The sequence below is a fragment of the Gadus morhua genome, chromosome 22 (assembly GCF_902167405.1).
Source record: "Gadus morhua chromosome 22, gadMor3.0, whole genome shotgun sequence".
Taxonomy (NCBI): domain Eukaryota; kingdom Metazoa; phylum Chordata; class Actinopteri; order Gadiformes; family Gadidae; genus Gadus; species Gadus morhua.
The window spans coordinates 13,657,787-13,680,639 of record NC_044069.1 but is presented as its reverse complement, the minus strand read 5'-3'; the positions used below and the strand labels follow the sequence as shown (position 1 = coordinate 13,680,639).

General features: G+C 45.6%; 2 protein-coding genes across 2 annotated transcripts; both read left to right on the top strand.

Moving 5' to 3' along the window:
* Positions 1 to 427: 427 nt before the first annotated feature.
* mfsd2ab (MFSD2 lysolipid transporter A, lysophospholipid b) lies at positions 428 to 15,687 on the top strand. Its single transcript, XM_030347369.1, has 14 exons — positions 428 to 673; positions 2,732 to 2,854; positions 4,031 to 4,155; positions 8,038 to 8,161; positions 8,779 to 8,857; positions 9,236 to 9,426; positions 9,729 to 9,819; positions 10,224 to 10,342; positions 10,697 to 10,780; positions 12,451 to 12,534; positions 12,895 to 13,007; positions 13,132 to 13,275; positions 13,579 to 13,755; positions 13,865 to 15,687. Exons 1-14 carry the CDS (start codon positions 584 to 586, stop codon positions 13,917 to 13,919), a joined length of 1,599 nt encoding a protein of 532 aa, XP_030203229.1. The 5' UTR covers positions 428 to 583; the 3' UTR covers positions 13,920 to 15,687.
* Positions 15,688 to 16,227: 540 nt separating this feature from the next.
* On the top strand, positions 16,228 to 22,797 carry yars1 (tyrosyl-tRNA synthetase 1). The gene is made up of 14 exons (XM_030347099.1): positions 16,228 to 16,372; positions 16,710 to 16,773; positions 16,925 to 17,071; positions 17,524 to 17,699; positions 18,002 to 18,131; positions 18,271 to 18,351; positions 18,557 to 18,649; positions 19,480 to 19,615; positions 19,720 to 19,805; positions 19,927 to 20,062; positions 20,383 to 20,486; positions 21,168 to 21,361; positions 22,016 to 22,157; positions 22,327 to 22,797. The coding sequence occupies exons 2-14, from the start codon at positions 16,717 to 16,719 to the stop codon at positions 22,435 to 22,437; spliced, it is 1,593 nt and encodes a 530-aa protein (XP_030202959.1). The 5' UTR covers positions 16,228 to 16,372; positions 16,710 to 16,716; the 3' UTR covers positions 22,438 to 22,797.
* The last annotated feature ends 56 nt before the right edge of the window (positions 22,798 to 22,853 follow it).

The window sequence follows — 22,853 nt, the reverse complement described above, 5'->3', positions numbered from 1 at the left end:
TTATAGGTGAGCAGCATGATTTTAAAATAAATTCTCTGACCTACAGGGACATAGAATGTCTATAATCTCTGCACATAGCCCTCTATACCTCCTATCTGTCACTGCAGAAATGTCATCTGGAAAACCTGTATTTATATAACTTTATATAAATGTATATAAATATACACTGTTGTACATAGTTATATTCTAATCTCTATTATCTACATAGCTGCACATAATACTGCATTCAACCTGCACTTTGGAATTTAAAGCTTCTTGCGCACTTCTGGTTGGATGTCAACTGCATTGTATTGGCTCTGTACCTGTACTCGGTTGAATCTCATCTCATCTCTTTATTTGAACTGGGGTTTTAGGGGTGTGGCTAAGGAAGGGTGGATCCGTTAACAAAAGGGGTGTGTCCTTAGATTACTACAATCTCTCACGCCTTCCCGAGTCGCCTCATTCATTTGAATGAGGACGAGTGGATTGCGTTGCATTGTCCTAAAAAAGAGACTTTCGTTTAGATTTGCTTTAGAAATCAAACGTTTTAAGAAGATACATTTTTTTGGTTCATATTTTGCCGTCAAAAAGGTCGGACTCGGCTATGGCAAAAGGGGAAGGAGTGGAGCAATATTCCAATGCGAGTTTGTTGAACAAAACGGTCAATTCAGATGGCATCGAGCTGGCTCGGAAGGTACGTTACGTTCATTCATTCGTTTACTACAAAAGGATGCATTCACTCACCTTGTGTAAATCGTTTTATAAAGAAGAACACAAGTTTTGATACATTTATTTAATATTTCTGCCCTATAAGGTGGGGACAGTCCCCAAATTGCCCCTAATAAAAAATGGTGAATAATGGGCGGGTAGGTCCTTGTTTGAATTATTGAAATGAGATTAATAAACACTACTCTGTTCACTGTGGGGAGGGAAACACTAACGATTGTGCTCAGGAATTGAAATAATAACCCATTCCCAGCCTCGAAATATTCAACTACCTAAGCATCTTCTTTCGGCTTTCATTAATCATATGTTAATAATTAAAAGGTGGATTGATTGTGAGAGATAAATCATAGCTGGAAGAGGAGATATTTTAGCGGGCGTCGTGTCTGTTTATAACATTAGTGTGTGAGACCAATGATGTACTAAAGCAACGTGTCACACTGCTGTGGCGGGGGGAGTATACATTAACTTCCCTTCCATTTAAAGGTTACTTCTATCAGTGTTGGAGTAGTGGGGTTTATTTATTAATGTTATGTTTGCGATCAAATAAATACAATGTGCCAGGTGTGCTTGCGCCTTGAAAATACAACAGCCTATTTAGATTAGTCACACTCTGTGATCCATTTACTCCATTTACTCTGGATCACAGAGTCAGTCGGTAAGGCTGGTTGTGCTATGATACTTAATAACGCCAAAGCAATCAAATAAGGCCGTATGATTTTCCTTGCATCCAAGAGTGTCGAATTTATAAACACATTTTTAAGATAATGCCAATGTACTTACTGTTATGGATGTTGTCGACACGTATGATGACAAAAGGCGTGACTTTTTCAACTGAGGGAAAGTGTCATTTATTTTCTCGATTTCAAAGCATTGTCATGGTTGTATCATCATCATCATCAACCTTGCATCATTTGATTTCATAATTGACCCATGGGGTAGGTTCTCTCGCCAGGAGCTGTTCTTGCAGGAGGTACAGGTGTGCTGTGTTTTGGGAGATGCAACATGTCAAGTAGAGAGCCAGTGGTGCAAGTATGTCTTACAATAAATAAGACTCAAGACCACCAAGTATAGGGTTGTCAACCATCCTGTGGTATTGCTCCTATTAGGATACGTTCGATTTTTTTAATACTGATTTTAGCCAGACAAATATTACAAAAAAAAACGCAGACCCTGAGTTCTAATAAAACAGTCCCAGAACATTCAGTAGAGTGGCCTTCAGACTGAAGGATGAACCTAGGTTTTGACTTTCTGGTATCGCACAGGGTGTTGTAGTTCCTGGCAATTAGACCATACCAGGAGATTTACATTCACTTCAACAAGTCTTTTAAAGGCTTGTTTGCGTTTCAGTCATGAATTAGCCCCACAGTGGGGATCAGTAGGCCCCCACACAGTAGTAGAAATTAGGCATCGCTGTAGTGGTTCCAAAATCCTTTAGGCTTCTCACTGACAGACCAAGATGTATGCCAGCCAAGTTAAAGGGCTAAAGCCTTTTCAGGATGACTCAGAGGAATGGAGCCCTAAATATTTTATCCTTGTGACAAATACTCTTTGCTTCTAAGCGGAACCAAGTAGTACATTTCCTGGAGAATCAGAAACTAAGGTTTCATCAATGTGTTGTGGAAACTCTGGGGGCTTTCTTAACTGCGCAGTGAGTTCTGCAAATGTAAAAATAGTCAAAACTTGCCTGTATTTCTTAACACACTTGTCCATTACTCAAGCATTTATGCAATGCTCCAACTTCTCTAGATAATCCAAACAAGTAAAAAAACGAGTCAAGAGTGCTCAATGTGCTGTCGATAAGGTGCCTGGATTTTGGATAGAAGCAGTGCGATTTGAGTATATAAGCTTGTAGGATACACCATGACAAAAGCTTTGAGCTAACTGACTGGATAGATGGATGTTCACCTAGTGAGAACAGTACACCCAGCGTCGTATCCCTCCCGCTCACAGGACACTAGCCAGTTTTGAAGGCTTGCTTCCAGGTCCGTTAGCTGTCTATTAAATGTTGTTCTCTCTGCTTTCGTAGCGCGAGCGGGGTACCCTGTCCATCTGCAACAAGCTGTGCTACGCGGTTGGCGGAGCGCCCTACCAGATCACAGGATGTGCTCTCGGCTTCTTCCTGCAAATCTACCTGCTGGACGTGGCTCAGGTGAGACGCTGTGACCTTTCGACCCTTTCAACCCCGCCCTCTTACCTGACCTGCCCCGACCCCTGCCGCTGCAGACATTTGAGCTTGACCCTTGCCGTCCCCTTCCCCTTAAGCTTGCGTTGAAACCTGAGGAGTGGGTGGCTCTAAAAAGAGACCTGTGTGTCCCCGATGCCACCCAGTGGAAACGTGATATGTATGGTGGGGGATGTCAGTGTAACTATGAAATCCTCTCCCCTTCGCATGTCCACCACACCCACATCCCTGCAAAGCCCCTTTCTCTAAGGGGGGGCCCGAGTTAGCCGATGTGTCTGAGCAGCACGGCGTTCCAGTGGCCATTGTCAAGGGAGTGCTGGAACAAGGCTGTGATTTTCTTGGCTCATTGGCTGCACAGCGGGTCTCCACTGTAATCTCAAAAGGCGAGCCACGGGGTGCTGGGCCCAGTAGCTCTCGGGGCAGGACGGTGCCGTCCACAGCGTCGCTACAGAGGGGGTAGCTTTAATGAGGCCCGCCACTAATCTAATGGTCAAGGCCATGTTTGCTTGAAAGTCAGGCGCCCCCCTGGGTGGATGTTTCTTTATTCTTTCGGTCGAACAGTCGCAAACGCTGATTATGGGATCATGCTGGGGGGGCCGAAGGGAGGGAGTTCTCGGTCAGAAGGTTTCCGAGTTTGCAGATCTTAAGAAAAGCCTTTGTTCGGAATAGACCGAGCCAGTTGTTACGTGGCGGGCAGGCTGAAAGATGTCCTAGCCACATCTGTTACTGTTTGTGAACCGCACCTAGTGATTCAGGCATCAAGTATTTAACTTTAGCTATTCAGTTCTTACTGTTCTACTGCAGGAGAAAGAAGTTTTAAAGTTTAACGCCCCGACATGATGGATCATGTCCGATGAGGTTATTCGGTATGCATATTGATCCTTTTGGGCTTTGCTTTTGCGTCGGCGAGAGGAGCTTGAGGATGTCCAAATCTATTTAATCTGTAATTTGAATGCAACGCTCATCAGCTGCGAGTGCGCTGGCAAGATAGAAAATAAATGTTTGTGTCCCTGTGCGTCAAACGTCATGCATTTGAATCTCTCTTCTGTGAAATAACTTTCATCAAAACCAACGTGATGCTGCTGCCCCACCCTTCTACATCTGCCTAACACGTCTGGTCTTTTTTCTGCGCCCTGTCCACAGCTGGACCCCTTCTATGCTTCCATCATACTCTTCGTGGGGCGGGCCTGGGACGCGGTGACCGACCCCACCGTGGGCTTCCTGGTGTCCCGTAGCCCCTGGACCCGCTTTGGACGCATGCTCCCCTGGTACGTATCAGGGGATTTGAATGGAAATCTGGCAATTCAATTGAAGTTGAGTCTGTCAGAGGGGAGATGGCCCCTCTGTATATTGTAAACGCCTGCACGCTAGGCAACGTGGACTGGAGGTCTGGAGCGCTGCATGCCTAGCACTGAGGCTCGGCTCCTCTTCTCCAGTTGGAAAGGTTTATTGCTATGTATTGCTGATCAAGGTTCGCAGCCATGTGATTTTCCACACATCATCCTAGGTGTGTGTGTGTGTGTGTGTGTGTGTGTGTGTGTGTGTGTGTGTGTGGAGTCTCGTGTCGTGATCACATTGTTGGATCCACGTCAGCGAGTAAGGGGAAGGATTACATGAGGTCACGCTGACGCAACCGCTGCTGCCTTATTGAACACGCCATGCCGTGTGTGTGTGTGTGTGTATAAACCAAGCCCTTGTTTTACTGGGATAAATGCCCTTTCACAACAGATACACACTCTTTTAATCATTTGTCCCCGTCAACAAAGCCATTTCAAACATGGGGAGGGGAAACTGGTTTTGAATTGTAACTGTTAACTCTGTGAGACAAGTAGATGTGGGCTAGCACATGAAGCCATGTCTTTTGGCTTCATCCGGTTGGGACACATTTGTTGAATGTAGATGTCCAATATGCTTCCATTAGAGAAAACATTTGCTGGCGTGATATGTCCCTCCCCAGCTCCTGTCCAGACTTCCTTTTTTAGATGAGTTTCAGAGCCGCAGCGCGGTCTGTGGTGGCTAACGGTTCCTTCTTCGGCCGATTCACAGGCAGGTACATTTTTGGTGCGGTTAGTTATTTTTGCATTTCATTCACGTAATGCCGGTAGCAGTTGCATAACTGAAATAGCCCTTTAATTTGGTTTGTCCGACGATGTCAGGCAGCGTGACCGTGAGACCACATACTTTGTGTACCTCTGGCTTCTCGGAGAGAACCGGCCTGGTCGGCTGCTCCTCCATTGTATCGTCATCATCGATGATGATGTGGCATCACCATCACCCCACAACATCCAGCTCTGCCATTGGCCCGCTGAAATCTACACTAGCCCACTTTATCCCACTCATGTCAAAGGAGCCTTTGGTGCTTGTGAAGTTCAGAGCAGGGTGGCGTGTGATACAGGCTCTTATTTCATGTACCCCTTTTTGTTCTACCAATACATTTTTAGATTAAGCAGTTGATGGACTCTTTCTCTAATCTTTATTGGCCATAAATAATATGATCCCTTGGTCCTTATGTGAGGGCAGCATGCATCAACTCCACACAGACAACATATTCAATAATCACAAACTAAATGAAGGACGGGAGCGAATGTAATAAACATTGGCAATATTAAGTGCATGATAACAAGCCAAGCCAAAAATTCCCTATCGGACAGGCCACAACCAGGGTGATTTATTATTTGCCAGAGATGAGGATCAGTGTTGAGATATCTGATAGAAAATCTGACAATGGTAGTGATCCCACCGCACCCTGCTATGTTCTCTCTCAAGTCAAATCAACTATATTTTTATAGTATAGCATATTTTAAAACAACTGAGGTGACCCAAAGTGCTTACAAACAAACATAAAACAACGACAATGGTACAACAACAATAATAATATAACATGGGGGAAAATAAATAATGACTAGGACCAGGGTTTCAGGCGGAAAGGAGGACTTATGGGGAGAACATTAGATCTCTACCGATTATGGTGGCTAAGGTTGCAATGCAAAGGAAAGATCGAACAATTTCTTCCCTGTATTTTATTTGTCTCCTGCTTCTGTGTTGTGCGTGTATGTGGGAAGGTGGGGGGGGGGTGTGTGTTGGTTTTTTATGTGGGGGGAGGGGTTCAGAGGCATGCTGGCTCAGCATTGGTCCAGCCCACAACACACCATCTACCTCAGCCAATGGCGACTCGGTAGACTGCTGTCATGGCGATAACAGACATTTCTTTTAAGGGTGGCGGAGGAATGCGAGGTTACTCGCGGTCGTTCGGGAAAAGGGAAGAGAAGGAAGGGGGCGTTGTTTGGGAGAGAGTGAGAGAGACGGAGGGAGAGGTTTCAACCGTGGCGTGACTCTGCTACTGTGAGAGAGAACATGAGAGAGAATATGTGTGTCGTTCACCTAATCTCATGATACAAATTCTGGAAATGTTTTATTTAAAGGAAACAATTAAATGGCGTGGCTTTTAACTGAACATGTTTACACATGTGGTTTGGTGTCCTTGTATATGGTGGCTCATAAATGTTTATTGATTTTAAATTTGGGTTGCAATCATATTTTAAGATTCAAATGTTACTAGGGGAAGGGTTACCCCGGCCCGCATTCAGCACGGCTATTTTAGCAGGGGACTGAAATCGAACGCGAGAGAAGAGCCTCGTACTATATGCAGGGTCATGGCAGAGCATTCAATAGCTTCTTCATGATCACACCTACATGTGTTGGAAAGGGAAATTCTGGAATAGAACATAAATGCAGATTTTAATTTTGTTATTATTTGTACATTCATATTTTAATATTTTAATCCAATTGCTCCATATTCGACTTGCAATGAACTGAATTTGCAGTTTGGAATCTATCACCTCCATGAGTCATCGGGGTTGGGTACATATTTGCGTGTATTTCTGAGTTACAGTTCTGGTTGGCGTTCTCCAGAAGCTAAAACCTGATGGACCAGTGTTGGGAAAAGATGTAATGGAAGAAGTAGTGCATCGTTGTCCTGGTATTGACGCTGGTCATGGCGGTGTTCTAGTGATGCCTTAGTGACCTCATATCCTGCAGGATGAATCACTTTGAACAGTCTTCCTGTTTCTTAGGCCCCTCAGGTTGCCTCTTCCGTGTTTACACACACACTCACACTCACACCCTCTCTAAATAGAAGTCATGCTCGCATCTGATTGGAGCAGCTGGATCAGGCCACAGGAAGGTGGGGGGCCGGCACAAGAATGGACAGGATCTGTAAACATGTTCGGCTTCCAGGTTCCGGGCAGATGACCGCATCGTGATGCGGTCATCTGCCCGGTTCCTAGCAAAGGGAGGTGCTTAGTGTAGATAAAGGTTTGTCTAGGGTATATACAATGGCAAACACAACAGAGGTTCCAGCCATATGTTCCAAGCATTAACACACACACACAAGCACTGATCCTGCTGAGCCAGGATGTCAGACGTTGGCCTTGTGACACAATGGTGTTCAAACCTGGCACAACTCATTGTCGCATGTTTTCTGTGAATATCTTTAGAAATAAAGAAATCTACAAACAGTGAAGACCATTTTCGGTATAAGATGTGTTCGGCCGATCATTTAAACAGTTTAAATGGCATTGTAAGTCGAACACTTTGTTTTATGGGGACATTATGAGATACCTATTGCATATCGTATCATTCAGCCCAAGTTTCAGGGAGGTTTCTTGGATACCCAAAATATTTTGGAAGTAGTGCAGATATGGATTATAATACCTTTTTAATTTTGATAGGTGGAACCTGAGTTGGAATTAAAGACGGGCTGGAGCATAAAGTGTGTGTGTGTGTGTGTGTGTGTGTGTGTGTGTGTGTGTGTGTGTGTGTGTGTGTGTGTGTGTGTGTGTGTGTGTGTGTGTGTGTGTGTGTGTGTGTGTGTGTGTGTGTGTGTGTGTGTGTGTGTGTGTGTGTTAAAACAACGTGTGACTAAAGTGCTGCCCTGCCCTAACCATAGGTCTCCTTCTATGTTATCCATTGGATATGTCTGCTCTGGTCTCTGCCTCCACTGTTTAAAAAGCTGATGAAATGGAGGGGGGTAAATAACATTATGCAATGGGTGGCCCCTCTTTTTCAGAGCCTGCAGTCATGGGAATTTGTGACATAAGTGCTCACATTTCTCTTTCTCTCTCTCTCTTTCTCTTGTCTCTCCCCCGTAGGATCATACTGTCCACACCTCTGGCTGTGGTCTGCTACTTCCTCATCTGGTATGTCCCACCGTTTGAGGATGGGAAGGTCATCTGGTACCTGGTTTTCTACTGCCTCTTCCAGACCCTGCAGACAGTAAGTGGTCCATTTCTCAGAATTCTTTCTGTCAAAAAAATGCTATTTTGTACTTGCGTGGCTTGCGTCGAGGGAAAACACATAGTGGCGTGTTTTCCCTCGAACTTGACTTGCCAACTTCTCTAAATGTAAACCGTACTTTTGTAAGCGGTCAGCCCTGTTACTGCAAAGCGCAACAATAAAGAACTGAACAATCCTCCTATATTTTTAATTGTTTTTCTTTCAGTTCCTGCGATGTAAAGGGCACACAGTAGCTGTGTTCGAAATCGTTCCCTATCCACTCACTCACTATTCCCTATATAGTGTTCATGATATAGTGCACTATATAGTGCCCTATATAGTGGACCACTGAGAATTTGAACACCCTACAAAATGGCGTGCACCCTATTTAGTGCACTACATCCATGATAGGGAACGATTTTGAACACAGCTAGTGTCATGGAAAGTTATCCTTGTCCCACTAGCTTTGCTTATTCAAAATTACGTGTTAAGTCTTTGATGTCACATATTTGAAATGCACACGTGTGCGTGTGTGTGTTTTTGTGTGCATTTTTATTTGGAAGCCTCCAACCTCAGCGATCCACCACTGACTCTCGTCTTCCTCATGTCTTCCTCAGTGCTTCCACGTGCCCTACTCCTCCCTCACCATGTTCATCACCTCGGATCAGAAGGAGCGGGACTCGGCCACTGCCTACCGTACGTACCAGTTCACACTACCCTTAATTTTGATGTCGACACATCTTCGGATCTCAAAATCCAGGTTTTAATCTCAATTGCTGTGTTTTTAATTCATCAAAGGAGCACAGTGGTGGCTTTCATCAGATACATTTCCAGAATATCTAACTCGCAATAAAACCGTTCTGTAGAAGGAACAAGAGAGGGGTCATTTCAACAGATTTGAAGACTCATGGAAGGCATTTTCAATGCAATATCCATCGAAACAAGTCATCAATGAATGATGCATGATGATAATCCTGCATCTGAAACTCTGATCTATTGATTCTTGATGTCCTGGTGAAGTCTAGTTAGTAGAAAGCCTCAAAATCACTAATTCCCTCACCCTCTCTCTCTCAGGCATGACCATTGAGGTGCTGGGGACGGTGATCGGTACAGCCATCCAGGGTCAGATCGTGGGCATGGCCAACGCTCCCTGTGTGCCCGTACTCAACGGGGTCCCAGCCGAGCTTGGGGGCAATGCCTCCTCCGTCCTGTTGTCCCAACCGGAATCCAACTCCAGCATTCCCGGCATCTCTCTGGATGACACGGTAAAGACGGACACAGACACACTCATGCATGCAAGCGCACACAAACACGCTGCAGGCAGGTGCAAAGCTGTGACCTGCGTCTGGACCAAAGACTATATAGTGTACTAGTGTATAGTTGGCCATCTTGATATCGTGTTCAAATGTTTTACCTTACTATTTTTTTAAAGTCTGTTTTTAATCAATTGTCCATGCGTCACTTGTATATTAATATCTCATGAAGCACCAGTGTTTGCGACTAGCGACTAATGCATTTTTCTCCTTCTCTTTCCCTTTCTTTATCACCTCGTCCTCTCCAAATGTAGAAAAACGCTTACATGATCGCTTCTGGCATCATCTGTGGCATCTACATCCTCTGCGCCATCGTCTTGTTCTTTGGCGTCCGCGAGAAGAAAGGTAAAGAGCTCCCCGTCCGTCACCAAGTATAACCCCCTTTAGCCACTCGTACCTGTGGAACGGACCTCCTTTGAACAGTTGATTCCTGGAAAGTCAGGCCTTGTTTTACAGAGTAAGGACATTCACACCACATGACCTGTGGTTTGACAACCAACGCTAATAGGAAATGAGCTGAATGTCATGAAATGTGGTCTTTCATGTGACAGAGCCTGATATGGATGTTTTGTGGAAACTCCGTCAGTCATTGATGACGGGACATGTTTGTCTTGGAACATTGAGTGCCAAAGGAGAATATTTTCTTTCAATACAATTTACGATTGAAAAACAATTTTATGGGGTTTGAGTGGTCAAGTTTGATAAACATTTTCCAATAAGGTCCCCTTTTCTTTCTGGTCCGTTTCCAGAATCCTGCCGCCCCAGGTCGGAGCCCATGTCGTTCTTCCAGGGCATGAAGCTTGTGATGGGACATGGACCCTATGCCAAGCTGGTCATGGGCTTCCTCTTCACCTCACTGGCGTTCATGGTGAGTACAGCACACGCACATACACACCCATACGGCCTTTATTATACAAAATGGCTCTGAGAGTTTTATTTTATTTTTTTGTTTTTCGAGAAAGACAACTGAAACTGAATAAGTCGCCCCACTCTTTGGCCGACATGGCAGCGATGAATAACCAACGGTAACCAACAGTGGGGCTGTGTATGTTGGCTACTACTTAATTTGTGTGTGGTTCTGAGTAAAGCCTCTTCTTGTGTTGGTTGCTAGGAGTCTTGTGTCTGGTGCCTGGGGGGGGGGGGGGTGTCTCCTTATTCTGACCCAATGACGCTGGCGACTGTACCGGGGATTTACAAGGGTTCTTTCTGGTTCTTTTTACAGCTGCTGGAGGGGAACTTTGCATTGTTCTGCAGCTCCACGCTGGGCTTCAGGGACGACTTCCAGAACATTCTGCTGGTCATCATGGTGAGTGTCCACAGCGATGGCCTCTGGCTCCCACCACTGGCTCCTCAATTAGAGCCCAGTTGGCAATGGAATTCGCCCATGTCTTCAGAACCCGACAGACAAATCGTTATCTTTTGTGGCGGGTGGGTCATAAATCGTATCTCGCTCTAAATGCGGTCCACTAAGTGAGACTCAGTGTCTTGCCACCTTCCTACTTATCTATATTTCTGCCTGTGTGTGTGTAACACCCACCATTTAAATGCCAGACTATCCCCGCAAACAACTTAGATAATGTTGTGCCGGCCCATTGTGTAGCGTGACTGTGGTAACGATCGGTTCATGACATCAACAGAAGAACTGTACATTGGGTAATGTACCCTCACCCCCGCTCTCGGGAGGTTGAGCGAGTTTGGACAGATTACGTTCTCTTATCCTTCACTTTACGCAAAGGATTACTCTGCCTCCTTTTGATCTGAATCTCACTTATGACTTAACATTTACAATTACTTTTGAAAATAGTTTTTTCTTTTTTTTTTACGACTTTAGAAGTTGGCTAAGCCATTACGATCGCTCAAGTCCACTGAAGGGGTTTAATCCCTCGGCCGCCCATCACGGCAGAACAACCAAGCGATTCTTGTGTCCTTCTTGGAAGAGTTCCACCTGGTTCCCCCTTGAAAGGCCAGACCATTTAGGGTCTTTCTTCTCTCCCTCATAAGAAAAATCTTTCATTGATCGCACTTTGACGGCTTTGTTCGGGGGGGGGGCGGCCATGGAAACAACGGAGCTCTCGTGAATGACAAACCTTGTCCGAGTGCGACGGAGTAGTTCATCTCATGGCCGAGGACAACGACAACAGAAGTCCTGTTTCCACCGGGCCCATTAGGAGGCTGGCACACAGTGCCACGTCGCTCGCCAGGGGAGGTTGACCCGCCCGCGGGGCTAAGCGACTTGCACATGTGCACAAGGGGCCGGCCATGCGAGCCCTGATTGGCTGGGGCTGGGGGGGGTTTGCGACCGCGCAACAGGCGGAGAAAATAAGTGCTTCTGAAGCAAAGAAAAGCCGTAAAATATCTAAACCTACACAAAACTTCAAACCCTGCGAATAATGTCCAGTTGTGCTTCCGCGACGCACTTGCGTCCTTCGACGAGACGCAGATTTGGTTCTCAGCCCCGATTGTTTGTCCCTTCAATACGAAGAATATGTTTGGGCCTTGTGATCTGGGTTGGCCGTGAGAAGCCGAAAGAGCACACGATACGGGGAACTCCAGCGCACAACAATGTTATCTAACGCTGGACTCCACGGGGGTGGGTGCGTATGGAAGGCTGTATTGTTCATGACCCGTCCTCTGTTGTCTTTGGTGTGTGTGGGAGAGGTAAACGGTTCCTCCACCTCACGCCACTCCTCTTCTTTAATCAAGAGGACTGAAAGGAAGGCTGTTTGAAAAGGTCCGCTCAGCCTCCAAGTCATTCTGTCTCACGCTGTTGTCGTCATGTGGGGGGGATTTTATTTGGTTTCGAGAGTCGGCTACGGTGTACAGAACCAGACTGTTGTTGTTGTTGTTTTTTTCTCTTTCCCAAAGTCCCACGGTATTGAAGGTCTCGCTGGGGGTTTTCTGGATGTTTTCTTTGAGAGTGTGCTTGTGTTGGCTCATCGGGGCTTCTCCTTTTGCTCTCTCTCCTCTCACCACCAGCTATCCGCCACCCTGGCCATCCCCTTCTGGCAGTGGTTCCTGACGCGGTTTGGCAAGAAGTCGGCCGTTTACTTTGGCACCTCGGTAAGACCTGCGGCCGAGCGCTCCTCTGAACCAAAGGCCCCGCTGGCTGGCGGGCACCCTGCGATCGGGAATGGACGATTTGTTTTGTATTTTAGCTAATTAAATGTTGAATGATGTTTTTGGTGCCAAGTTTTGCTGTTTGACAGAAGTTGTCCTCGTTATTTATTGGAACATTTTATATTAGTGAGCACGACAACACTAATGGCAGATTTTCGTTTAATTACCTGCAATGTAACTTCCTGTAATTCACTTCCTGTAACGTATGAAGTGCAGGCTGTTAGTGCTCTGCCCTGCCTACCCGCTGAAGCCACAGTGCTGATGGTACTGACCCGCTGCGTGTGTGTATTTCTGGTTCTGTAGTCGGTGGTGCCCTTCATGATAATGGTGGTGTGTGTCAAGAGCAGCCTTATCGTCACCTACATCGTGGCCTTTGCGGCCGGCGTTGGTGTGGCCGCCGCCTTCCTACTACCCTGGTAAGACACGCACATGTACCCACACATGCACGTACCCACACACACACACGTACGTACGTACCTAGATAGATGATTATGGCAGCACCCTAACCGGGGTCCTCCTCTTCCTCATCCTGTGACTCAGGTCCATGCTGCCCGACGTGGTGGATGACTTCCAGGTAGCCAACCCGGACTCTGTGGGCCATGAGGCCATCTTCTACTCCTTCTACGTATTCTTCACTAAGTTCGCCTCCGGAGTCTCCCTGGGCGTCTCCACGCTCAGCTTAGAGTACGTATTCTCTCTCTCGCGCGCTCTCGCTCTCGCTCCCTCACTCTCAAAAAAAGCTTTTAAATTGGCCACATTGTTAAAACACCAAAATGACAGATTACACTAAATCCTTTTTTTATTTAATCCTAAATCAGTAGTAGACATTAAAGTAGACCCGGACGTCCACGTTACCTGTGACGAGTTGTTTTCGATTACAGCGTTCAACCGCAGTCTTTGGGGAAGTGCCAAAGACTTTGTGGTGACAGTCAGTTCCCTCTCTTGGGTTCTTGAAGCTGACTGACAGAGTTCCCTTCCCCCCTCCAGTTTCGCCGGTTACATCACCAGAGGCTGCAGTCAGCCGGCCGAGGTGGACCTGACCCTGAGGCTGCTGGTGTCGGCCGCCCCCATCGCCCTCATCCTGGTGGGTCTGCTCATCTTCCGCTCCTACCCCATCGACGAGGAGAGGAGGCAGGGCAACCGCAAGCTGCTGCAGGAGCTACGGTACGGCAATGGACCTGGGCTGACGTCCCCGAGTCGTCTCTACACGTGATCCCGTGTCGTTTTACCTTTTGCTCCATTTATTGATGATCTGTTGTCGGTTTGCTTCCAGGGACCAGGAGGCCGAATCGGAATCGGACTCCACAGAGCTGGCGAACATGGCGTAGAGCATCCTGTCAGGAGGACCCGTCCGGCGACCAGCGGTTTGCACACGGCGGGGGCAAAAGAGGAGCACGGCCCGGCGGGACAACGACTCGTGATTTGACTTTGATATCGATAACCAAACGCTGCCAGGGATACAGCGAGGCCTTTCTCAGAGCTGTGCCCTGCCATTATCATCATGGTCATATTTAAGTTTGCCAATCTTGGGTCGAAGTCCAACATAAAGTTGTCAATGTGCTGGTTAAGACTCTGATAAAGTAGCAGAAACCTTTGAAATGTGGCGGCCGCGGAGGACCCGTTTTAGGGATGTTGGTGTAGTTAAGTTGGTCGGTGTGTTTTGAGAACGGGAGGAATCATCAAATACCGTAACATGCCATATTCTAGCCAAACGCCATGCCCTTAATAGATGCACTACAAACAACGATGCACTACCCATGAGAGGTGAGCGTTGTATGAAACTTGAACAACTCTCAAATGACGCCTTACTTTATGATCTTTTTGTATTTTATTTGTTTCTTATTTGACAAAGTCCATGTGACGATGACGGTTTCCTACACCGGCGTTGATATTTCGAGTACTTTTCGACCTTATTTATTTTTTGTAAGGGTCGGATCTATTTGTACGTTTTGCGTACATCTAATTGAAGGAAAGCAGTCCACCTGGTTCAATCCCAAACTGAATTCCCCTGCGTTGCGTTGAAGCGGCAGTTGGGTCTGCGGCCTATTTTAATGGAACATGTTAGTTTTAGGTTGACTGTCAAGTCTTTTCCGGTATCAGCAACGCGCTATTATACTCCACCCTTGTACTGAAACCACTACAATAGGAACACTACTTGCACACTATCGATAACCGACATCAACTGTTTCCAACACAAAATAATATTCATTATTTATAGCATGGCTTCCTAGTACTATGCGTTGAGTCCAGGGCTCTTTAATTAGTTTACTTTATGTAAAAAGAAAACAAGTGTCTAACTAAAACCAGTGCTCATAATGTCCTTGCTAGTTGAGTCACAATTTTTATTTTGTTTATTCAGCGTTGCTGAGTTTTCCTAATTAATGCAGTATTTAACTTATTGAAGATTTGTATGTAGTATTGACTGGAGTTTCAAATTATGTCTGTATGAAAGAAGATTAATATATGGTTTTGAGTTGCCAAATCCATCCGCCAACAAAAAAGGAGAAATTTTTAATAACTTTTTAACGCATGTTGTAGTTGGTGCTGCTTCATATACTCTCTGAAAAGGGAAGCGCAGAAAGAAAATAGTTTTGAGTTGAATGATTGTGTGTGTGTGTGAGTGTATCTGCCAACTACTTTGTACAATTTAAGAGAGAATTAATGGGATGCTGTGACATTATCACTCGATGCCATATAAAGAAATTACATTGATTTCATATCTTTTGATATGGATTAAGTTTATGTACAGTGTCTTATGTTATACATAATGTCATTTGTGGACAACCAGTGAAATGTTAAATCAAACATATTTTGTAAGACGTGATTTAATTTTTTACATTTGTAAATTACTCTCCAAAAAAGTCCTTGTTAAAGTATTGTCATTTTCCTCAATTTGAGGCTGCTGACTTTGAGCTTTAATCAAATAGGAAACCACACAAGCCTTGTGTACGTGCCTCCTGTGGACATATGTAAATACTGTATGTATAACTGTAAATACCCTTGATATTTGTGGCAGCATGTGAAATAAAGGTATGTGTTCACTAAGAAAAGTTGAAATGTTTTTGATGTTAATAAATACTAATTCATACTTGTAAACGTGGGCTGTCATAAGTCGTTGATTTCTTAGTGAAGATGAGACTTCACAAATGCGATTTTTTAATTTAAACTATGGTGGATATTACTTGAGCCATAGTATACAAGTCTAAATTCGATATTAAGTATTGGCTGGCATACGCAAGTATATCATCTTACTTTAAATGCACAATTAAATGCATAAACAGTATTTGCCTGTCTTTATTATTCCTTGACATGATTGGAGGTGCCTGTTCTTCATTCCTCCGTTGCAATAGAATGCAAACCCTTAGAATGCAGACCATTTCAGAACGTAATTAACAGCAATGGTATAAAGACTGATAAAGCAGGGATCTATCATCAGTCTTTTGTGGGTTAAGAAACCCACCTACAGAAAGGATGGGGTCAGAAATGTAAGCCACTGCATACATTATTGCAGCCCAAAGAGTCAATGCATGCATGGCATGCGACTCCGAATCTCCACAACTACCCTGAAGAAATTAGGCTGCTGATATGTGCGGCTGTGCTGCCATCTACTGTTGGCTGTTAGTATTACCGTCAGTGGCTCGACTATGCAGCTCGAATGCTTTCGTCTAGGGCCTGCCTGTACGAATCGATCACTGAGTCAGCGCTGATGCAACACACTGACTGTTCTATCCCGTTTCCTCTCATCTAAACCGAGTCCACGCCTCAAGAATAAAATCATCAGGTAAACAGGAACTTTGTACATCTATAATTCGTGTTAGACTGTAAACTCAAATTAGTTAATTTGCCATACTATTCCCCAGATGAAGAACGAGCTAAATCCCTGCTCACTGTAGCTTATGCTCTGGCAACACACAGGCCAGCATGTTCTTTCAGTATCGGCTCTTTCAGCCTGAGTGAACGTTACCAATCGAATAAAATAAAACGTATACAAGTCAACTCTGTGCAATACTTAATTGTCTATTACACAATCGTACGTTAATGTTTTGTTTAGAAATACCTCCTAGTAGTAGGCTACTTGGTTTGAAGAAACTGTCACTCTTTTCACATCCATTTGCCAGATCCATCATGGCAGAACAGCTCAACCCGGATGAGAAGTTGCAGCTCATCACGAGGAATTTGCAGGTCACACACACACACACACACACACACACACACACACACACACACACACACACACACACACACACACACACACACACACACACACACACACACACACACACACACACACACACACACACACACTAACAAGGGTATTATGTTGATATGATAGGAGGTGCTCGGTGAGGAGAAGCTGAAGCAGGTGCTCCAGGAGAGGGAGCTGAAGGTATACTGGGGGACGGCCACCACAGGCAAACCCCATGTCGCCTACTTTGTCCCAATGTCGAAGATAGCAGACTTCCTCAAGGCTGGATGTGAGGTGAGTGGGCTGAACCATTGCTACTTGTTGTTAAACTGTAAAAATTAATTCAATTGCAAATGATCAATGCAAGAAATGTAAACGGTGTACGTTTTTGCTGTGATATTGTCAACAGTGATGTGGATGTAGTTTAAACAGCGATGGTTCCATGATGTGACATTCCATATCACTCTGTTTGTACGCTGTCTATTATATAATAAAATATAACTTGTCAAAAGGTGCTGAAATGTAAACACCTATCTTAAGTAAATAATCCTTCTGTATGTGAGAGCCAGCTTATTTCTCTCTCTCTCTCTCTCTCTCTCTCTCTCTCTCTCTCTCTCTCTCTCTCTCTCTCTCTCTCTCTCTCTCTCTCTCTCTCTCTCTCTCTCTCTCTCTCTCTCTCTCTCTCTCTCTCTCTCTCTCTCTCTCTCTCTCTCTCTCTCTCTCTTCCCCCCCCCCCCCCCCCTCAGGTGACCATCCTGTTTGCAGACCTGCATGCCTTTCTGGACAACATGAAGGCTCCCTGGGAGCTGCTGGAGCTCAGGGTGCAGTACTACGAGCAGGTCATCAAGGCCATGCTGGAGAGCATAGGAGTGCCCCTTGACAAACTCAAGTTCGTGAAGGGGACAGACTACCAGCTCAGCAGGCAGGTCACCGCTCACCGTTCCTGCAACGTGTTACTAAGGAATAACAACAAGCATATAAATGGGACTGTTACTCTTTGACGAGAAATGCATGCAAGTCAGATATATATAATCAATTGGGTAAAAAAGGCATTTGTAGTTATAATCAACATAAGAATTGTGAAAGAAAAAACCTGACTTGTTTACGTTGAGAATATCAGTGTTTCTACATTTTCTATTGAAAAATTTGCGAAAAAATTACAAATCGACCTTTAGCCTACGCCTTTATCAAGTTGACCTTACGCTTATGCCGTTCGTGTCTCAGAGAGTACACCCTGGACGTGTACCGGCTGTCCTCCATGGTGACGGAGCACGACGCCAAGAAGGCCGGAGCAGAGGTGGTGAAGCAGGTGGAGCACCCCCTGCTGAGCGGACTGCTCTACCCCGGACTGCAGGTAACGCACCTCGAGGCGAGGCAGCCCGCAGGACGAGCCGTACGTCAGCCCGTTGGAGCTGAACGTACCTCGTTGTTACCCAGAGGTGTCGTGGGGAAGAAATGACTTCTTCCAAATGTCCTTTGCGCTCTGACTGCAGGCTCTGGATGAGGAGTATCTGAAGGTGGATGCCCAGTTTGGAGGTGTGGACCAAAGGAAGATTTTCACCCTGGCTGAGAAGGTACACTCCTATTGCATTCCCCCGCGTTCAAGACCATCCTCTCACTCCTATGCTCTTGCTCTATAGTTCTCTTCATCGATACTGTAACAGAGTACAAAAAACACAAAATGGCTGACCTGCAAGGCGAGAAAAATAAATACAATATTTTGTAGGTAATTATTATTGTTATAATAATGTGTCCTGCTGTGTTGTCATTGGTCCCCAGTACCTACCCTCCCTGGGCTACGCCAAACGCTCCCACCTGATGAACCCCATGGTGCCCGGCCTGACGGGAACCAAGATGAGCTCCTCTGAAGAAGTAAGGAGGACAGAACATAACATGGACGCACGGTTCTACACACTCAAGCGGTTGGGGGTGGGGGGTTAATGAAACTACTGTGATGAGGAAAATAAACGGGGGAATGGGGGGGGGGGGTCCCTTTTAAAGGGGAAACTCCCATTTGAAAGGGAAACACAAGCCACCGAGGCGGGAGAAGGCTCCATTTAATGAGAGGAAATAATCAGGAGGCATTGAGTTCAGGTGTGTGGGGACTGGGAGGGCAAGCGTTGGCCAATTAGCAGTGAGAGTGTGAACAGGGAGGGGACGGAGGCTGCTGATTACGATAGACACCCGCAATATCTTCGACTTCTACAGAAGGTCTGAATTCTGCTTGATTTTTGAAACACTGCCTGTGGAAAAATAAGTGTGTTTGGGCCATAGAACTGGCTTTGGGAAGTCGACCATGTCCTTAACTTGGTCTTGAACACAAACATGCAAACGCAAATGCACAAACTGGACTGTTTGTTTTGTCAATGAAGAAGGTACATGTGTACCTTTTCTGAGTGATTTATATGTTTTTATACTGTAGTTGAAGCCCTGGTTTGAGCTAACAGGGTGATTTAAAGTTGAAAATACAAATGACGGGATTTAACCTATCTGGAGGACTGACATCCAAACTTTGATTATATAGATTACTTTGATTAAGGCGTCATAAATGTTTGTTAGACAAATCAAAACTAAACATTGAATTGCCATTTTCAGTGGATATTGGTATTTGATATGCAATGCACAAAAGTAAACCTGACCGGATGGTTTACCAATCATCACTGAGGATCCAAATTAATATTTTTTTCTGCGGCTGACCACAGGACTCCAAGATCGACCTGCTGGACAAGAAGGAGGATGTGAAGAAGAAGCTGAAGAAGGCCTTCTGCGAGCCGGGGAACATCGAGAACAACGGGCTCCTCTCCTTCGTCAAGCATGTGCTCTTCCCTCTGCACGGAGGTACAGAAACTCCTCCCTTTGCGTTTGAGCCTTGTGTATTCCTCAGTTCCCCCTAGCTTCTTCACGCATCAGGGAACGATGATGTGTCTTGCTTTCTGCTCCAGAGTTCAGTGTCAAGAGGGACCCCAAGTGGGGAGGAGATAAAGTCTACACAGCGTTTGAGGATGTGGAGAAGGACTTTGCAGAAGAGGTACGGTGTACTCGTTTTTGGGGATATAGATGGATAGATCTCTGTACCAATACACAATAATTAAAGTCCTTCCTCTGTGTGGAAGCTTACCTGGCGTTGTGATTCTAATTCTCCCACCCAGCTGGTCCACCCAGGTGACCTGAAGGCCTCCATGGAGGTGGCTCTCAACAAGCTACTGGACCCAATCAGGAAGAAGTTTGAGACCCCCGAGCTCCGCAAGCTGGCCAACACGGCCTACCCCGACCCCTCAAAGACCAGTCAGTAGACACAATGAGAAAACTGATTAGATGTGTGTGGATGATATGTCGGTAAATGAGAGGCTAGTGAGCTATTCAATTTTATTCAATTTTATTTGTATAGCCCTTAATCTCGTATATATATATTCTTATGTACTCTAAAACACAATCATTCATTTAATGTGCTTTAAGGCTACAGGGATCTGGTTATTTACTACGACTCTGAAGCAGAGTATAACTTTTTTGGAGGGTGGCGGGAGTTTGTGGAGAGTCCAAGTTTGTGGATCTTGCTTAAATTTGTCCTTTTATACAAATTCTTCCCCCCTGTGTGTCCCTGGCAGAGGCAGCAGGAAAGGGGGCCAAGCCATCGGCAGCAGGAGAGGAGGCGGAGCTCGCTCCCTCCAGACTGGACATCCGAGTGGGGAAGGTCATCAGCGTGGAGAAGGTACGGACCCCTTTAAAGAGCCCCTGATAACCGTCAGGTTGGAGGTCCCTTAGGCATTACATACCGTCTACCCTGAGTATAGTGGCCTGCCATGGGGGAGTGTTCGTCCAGATGTAGGATGGATGGATCCGCCCAGCAGTTGGTTCAGTACACTGGGTAGGCTGGTTTGATCTCTCATACACCCGGGTGGACACTCCCATGTGTGATGCCACTAGAGGGTAGATTGTGAAATGGCTGACCTTTAACATGGTGCTGAAACCGTCAAAGCTGAACTACAGTGGCAAGTGTTTGGTGGCAACAGAATGCGTGTATCACAAATGTACGTGGCAAGCAGAAGCTACTTAAGATATGTTTTTTTCCACAAACTATTCACTATTTTGGCCAAATTTGTTGCGTTTTGAGATTAGGCTTTTACAATGGCCTGTTGTATGTCGTTGCTGCAAGACTCACTATGAATGAGTCACGAAAGACGGCTATGTTTACTTATACTATTTACTGTGTATCATCCCTTCAATTGGAATTAAAGTACATGAATTCATTTGGTACATCCAATGCAGGTTCTTCGTCTCAAGTGAACTACTTTAAGCATGTAGAAAGTACCTGGCCCAACAGTGCTGGACCATTGAGGAGATTACCTCAGAGGGTAACTGTCCTGTTTGTCTGCTGTGATCGGGCCTTCAGCACCCGGACGCCGACTCGTTGTACCTGGAGAAGATCGACGTGGGGGAGGCGGAGCCCCGGACGGTTGTCAGCGGCCTGGTGGCCTTCGTCTCCCTGGAGGAGATGCAGGACAGATCGGTGCTGTTGCTATGCAACATGAAGCCCCAGAAGATGCGTGGGATCGAGTCCCAGGCCATGGTGCTCTGTGCCACAATGTGAGTGTGTGTGTGTGTGTGTGTGTGTGTGTTCTGTTCGAAACGCACGACCCCTTCCTACTTTATATATTATAGGTGATGCATGGATATCGAAAGGCCTGTATCACAGCAGTGTACTGGTAGGGGTGAAAACTAGCCTGGGAACCAGACAAATATGCAAGCTCATGTTACATTTTTCCGGGCGCGTGCGTCGGGGGCCCATTTCAATTCACATTCCTAGCAGACCCCAGCCGGGTCAACCACATGGGTTGATCTTATATGTGGTGGGTTTGATGGGATAATGGTAGTCGGATGTGCTGTTCTGTCACACGTTTCACTGCTCGGCTTGGTTGCATGTCTCTCGTACTGCGTTTTGCTCTTCGGCTGTTGATGACGCCCTTATGTAAAAAGATTAGCAGGTTCCAAACTAATGCACATTTGCAAATAGGCGATTGTCAGTTCTAAGTGGAAACGGCTGTAGCTTATTAAGTTAATTATTGGTCTTGGGTGTGCCAGTGTCTATCATAAACATCATGAGGCGTAAACGTTTTTGCCCCTGACCACTAAGGGGCCAAAGTGTTGAGGTTTTGTTTGGTGGCCGTGCTGCTCAACTAATTCCCGCTATACCTTGGCTTTAACAATGTTTATGTGGCGGGCATGTTTTTAATCTTGCAGTGAAGGAGAGCCCAGGAGGGTGGAGCCTCTTGACCCCCCGGAGGGGTCGTCCCCAGGGGACCGTGTCTTTGTGGAAGGATATGAGACGGGCAAGCCAGACGACAAACTCAACCCCAAGAAGAAGGTCTGGGAGAAACTGCAGGTATGGATCCAATAGTATACCTATTATTAATAATAGGCACAAATAATGATTTGGCATGTGCAGCTATCTTACTACAATGGACTGGATTTGATTGTTTAAAAATAGTGTAATTTTTATTTCTAGTTACAAATAAACTCAAGGGTCTACTGACATGTTTGTCCTGCCCTAGGTCGACCTGAAGCTGTCAGGGGAGTGTGTGGCCCAGTGGAAAGACCAGCAGTTGATGACCAAACTAGGACCTGTAACGTGCAAGTCGTTGAAAGGAGCAAACATCTCCTAAATGCTCACTGTTGCGAGTAAACATGGACACGGTCAGACATGACAACCTGTGCTTTTTGTCAGCCCATGTGAAAATGCGGTCATAACTCATCAAGCTCAAATTGAAACGGCATCGGCATCGGCCAGAGACGATGAGTTTTCTGGAAGACATTTCTAATATCGGGGGCGGGATGTGAATAAGTGAATTCAAGTCACGGATTCTTACAGGTATGAAGGGTCATTATGAAATACAGTCATTGTGTTAATCGCCACTGTCCATGGTTTCATTGGTTCATGTAGTCCATGTGTACGCTGAACACGTCCCGTACCATATGGGCTGTTTGTAATGTCATCCTGCATGTTCAATAAACTGTCACCAATCCTCAAGTTTTCCTCTTTGCTGTGCCGTTCTAGATAACACTCCTGACAAATGTTATC

Excerpts from the sequence above, each read along its gene's own strand:
- mfsd2ab (XM_030347369.1), top strand. The coding sequence starts at position 584 with ATGGCAAAAGGGGAAGGAGTGGAGCAATATTCCAATGCGAGTTTGTTG. Across the intron at positions 674-2,731 it reads GCATCGAGCTGGCTCGGAAG|CGCGAGCGGGGTACCCTGTC; the intron begins GTACGTTACGTT and ends CTGCTTTCGTAG. Across the intron at positions 13,756-13,864 it reads AAGCTGCTGCAGGAGCTACG|GGACCAGGAGGCCGAATCGG; the intron begins GTACGGCAATGG and ends GTTTGCTTCCAG.
- yars1 (XM_030347099.1), top strand. The coding sequence starts at position 16,717 with ATGGCAGAACAGCTCAACCCGGATGAGAAGTTGCAGCTCATCACGAGG. Across the intron at positions 17,700-18,001 it reads ACAGACTACCAGCTCAGCAG|AGAGTACACCCTGGACGTGT; the intron begins GCAGGTCACCGC and ends TTCGTGTCTCAG. Across the intron at positions 19,806-19,926 it reads AGAAGGACTTTGCAGAAGAG|CTGGTCCACCCAGGTGACCT; the intron begins GTACGGTGTACT and ends TCTCCCACCCAG.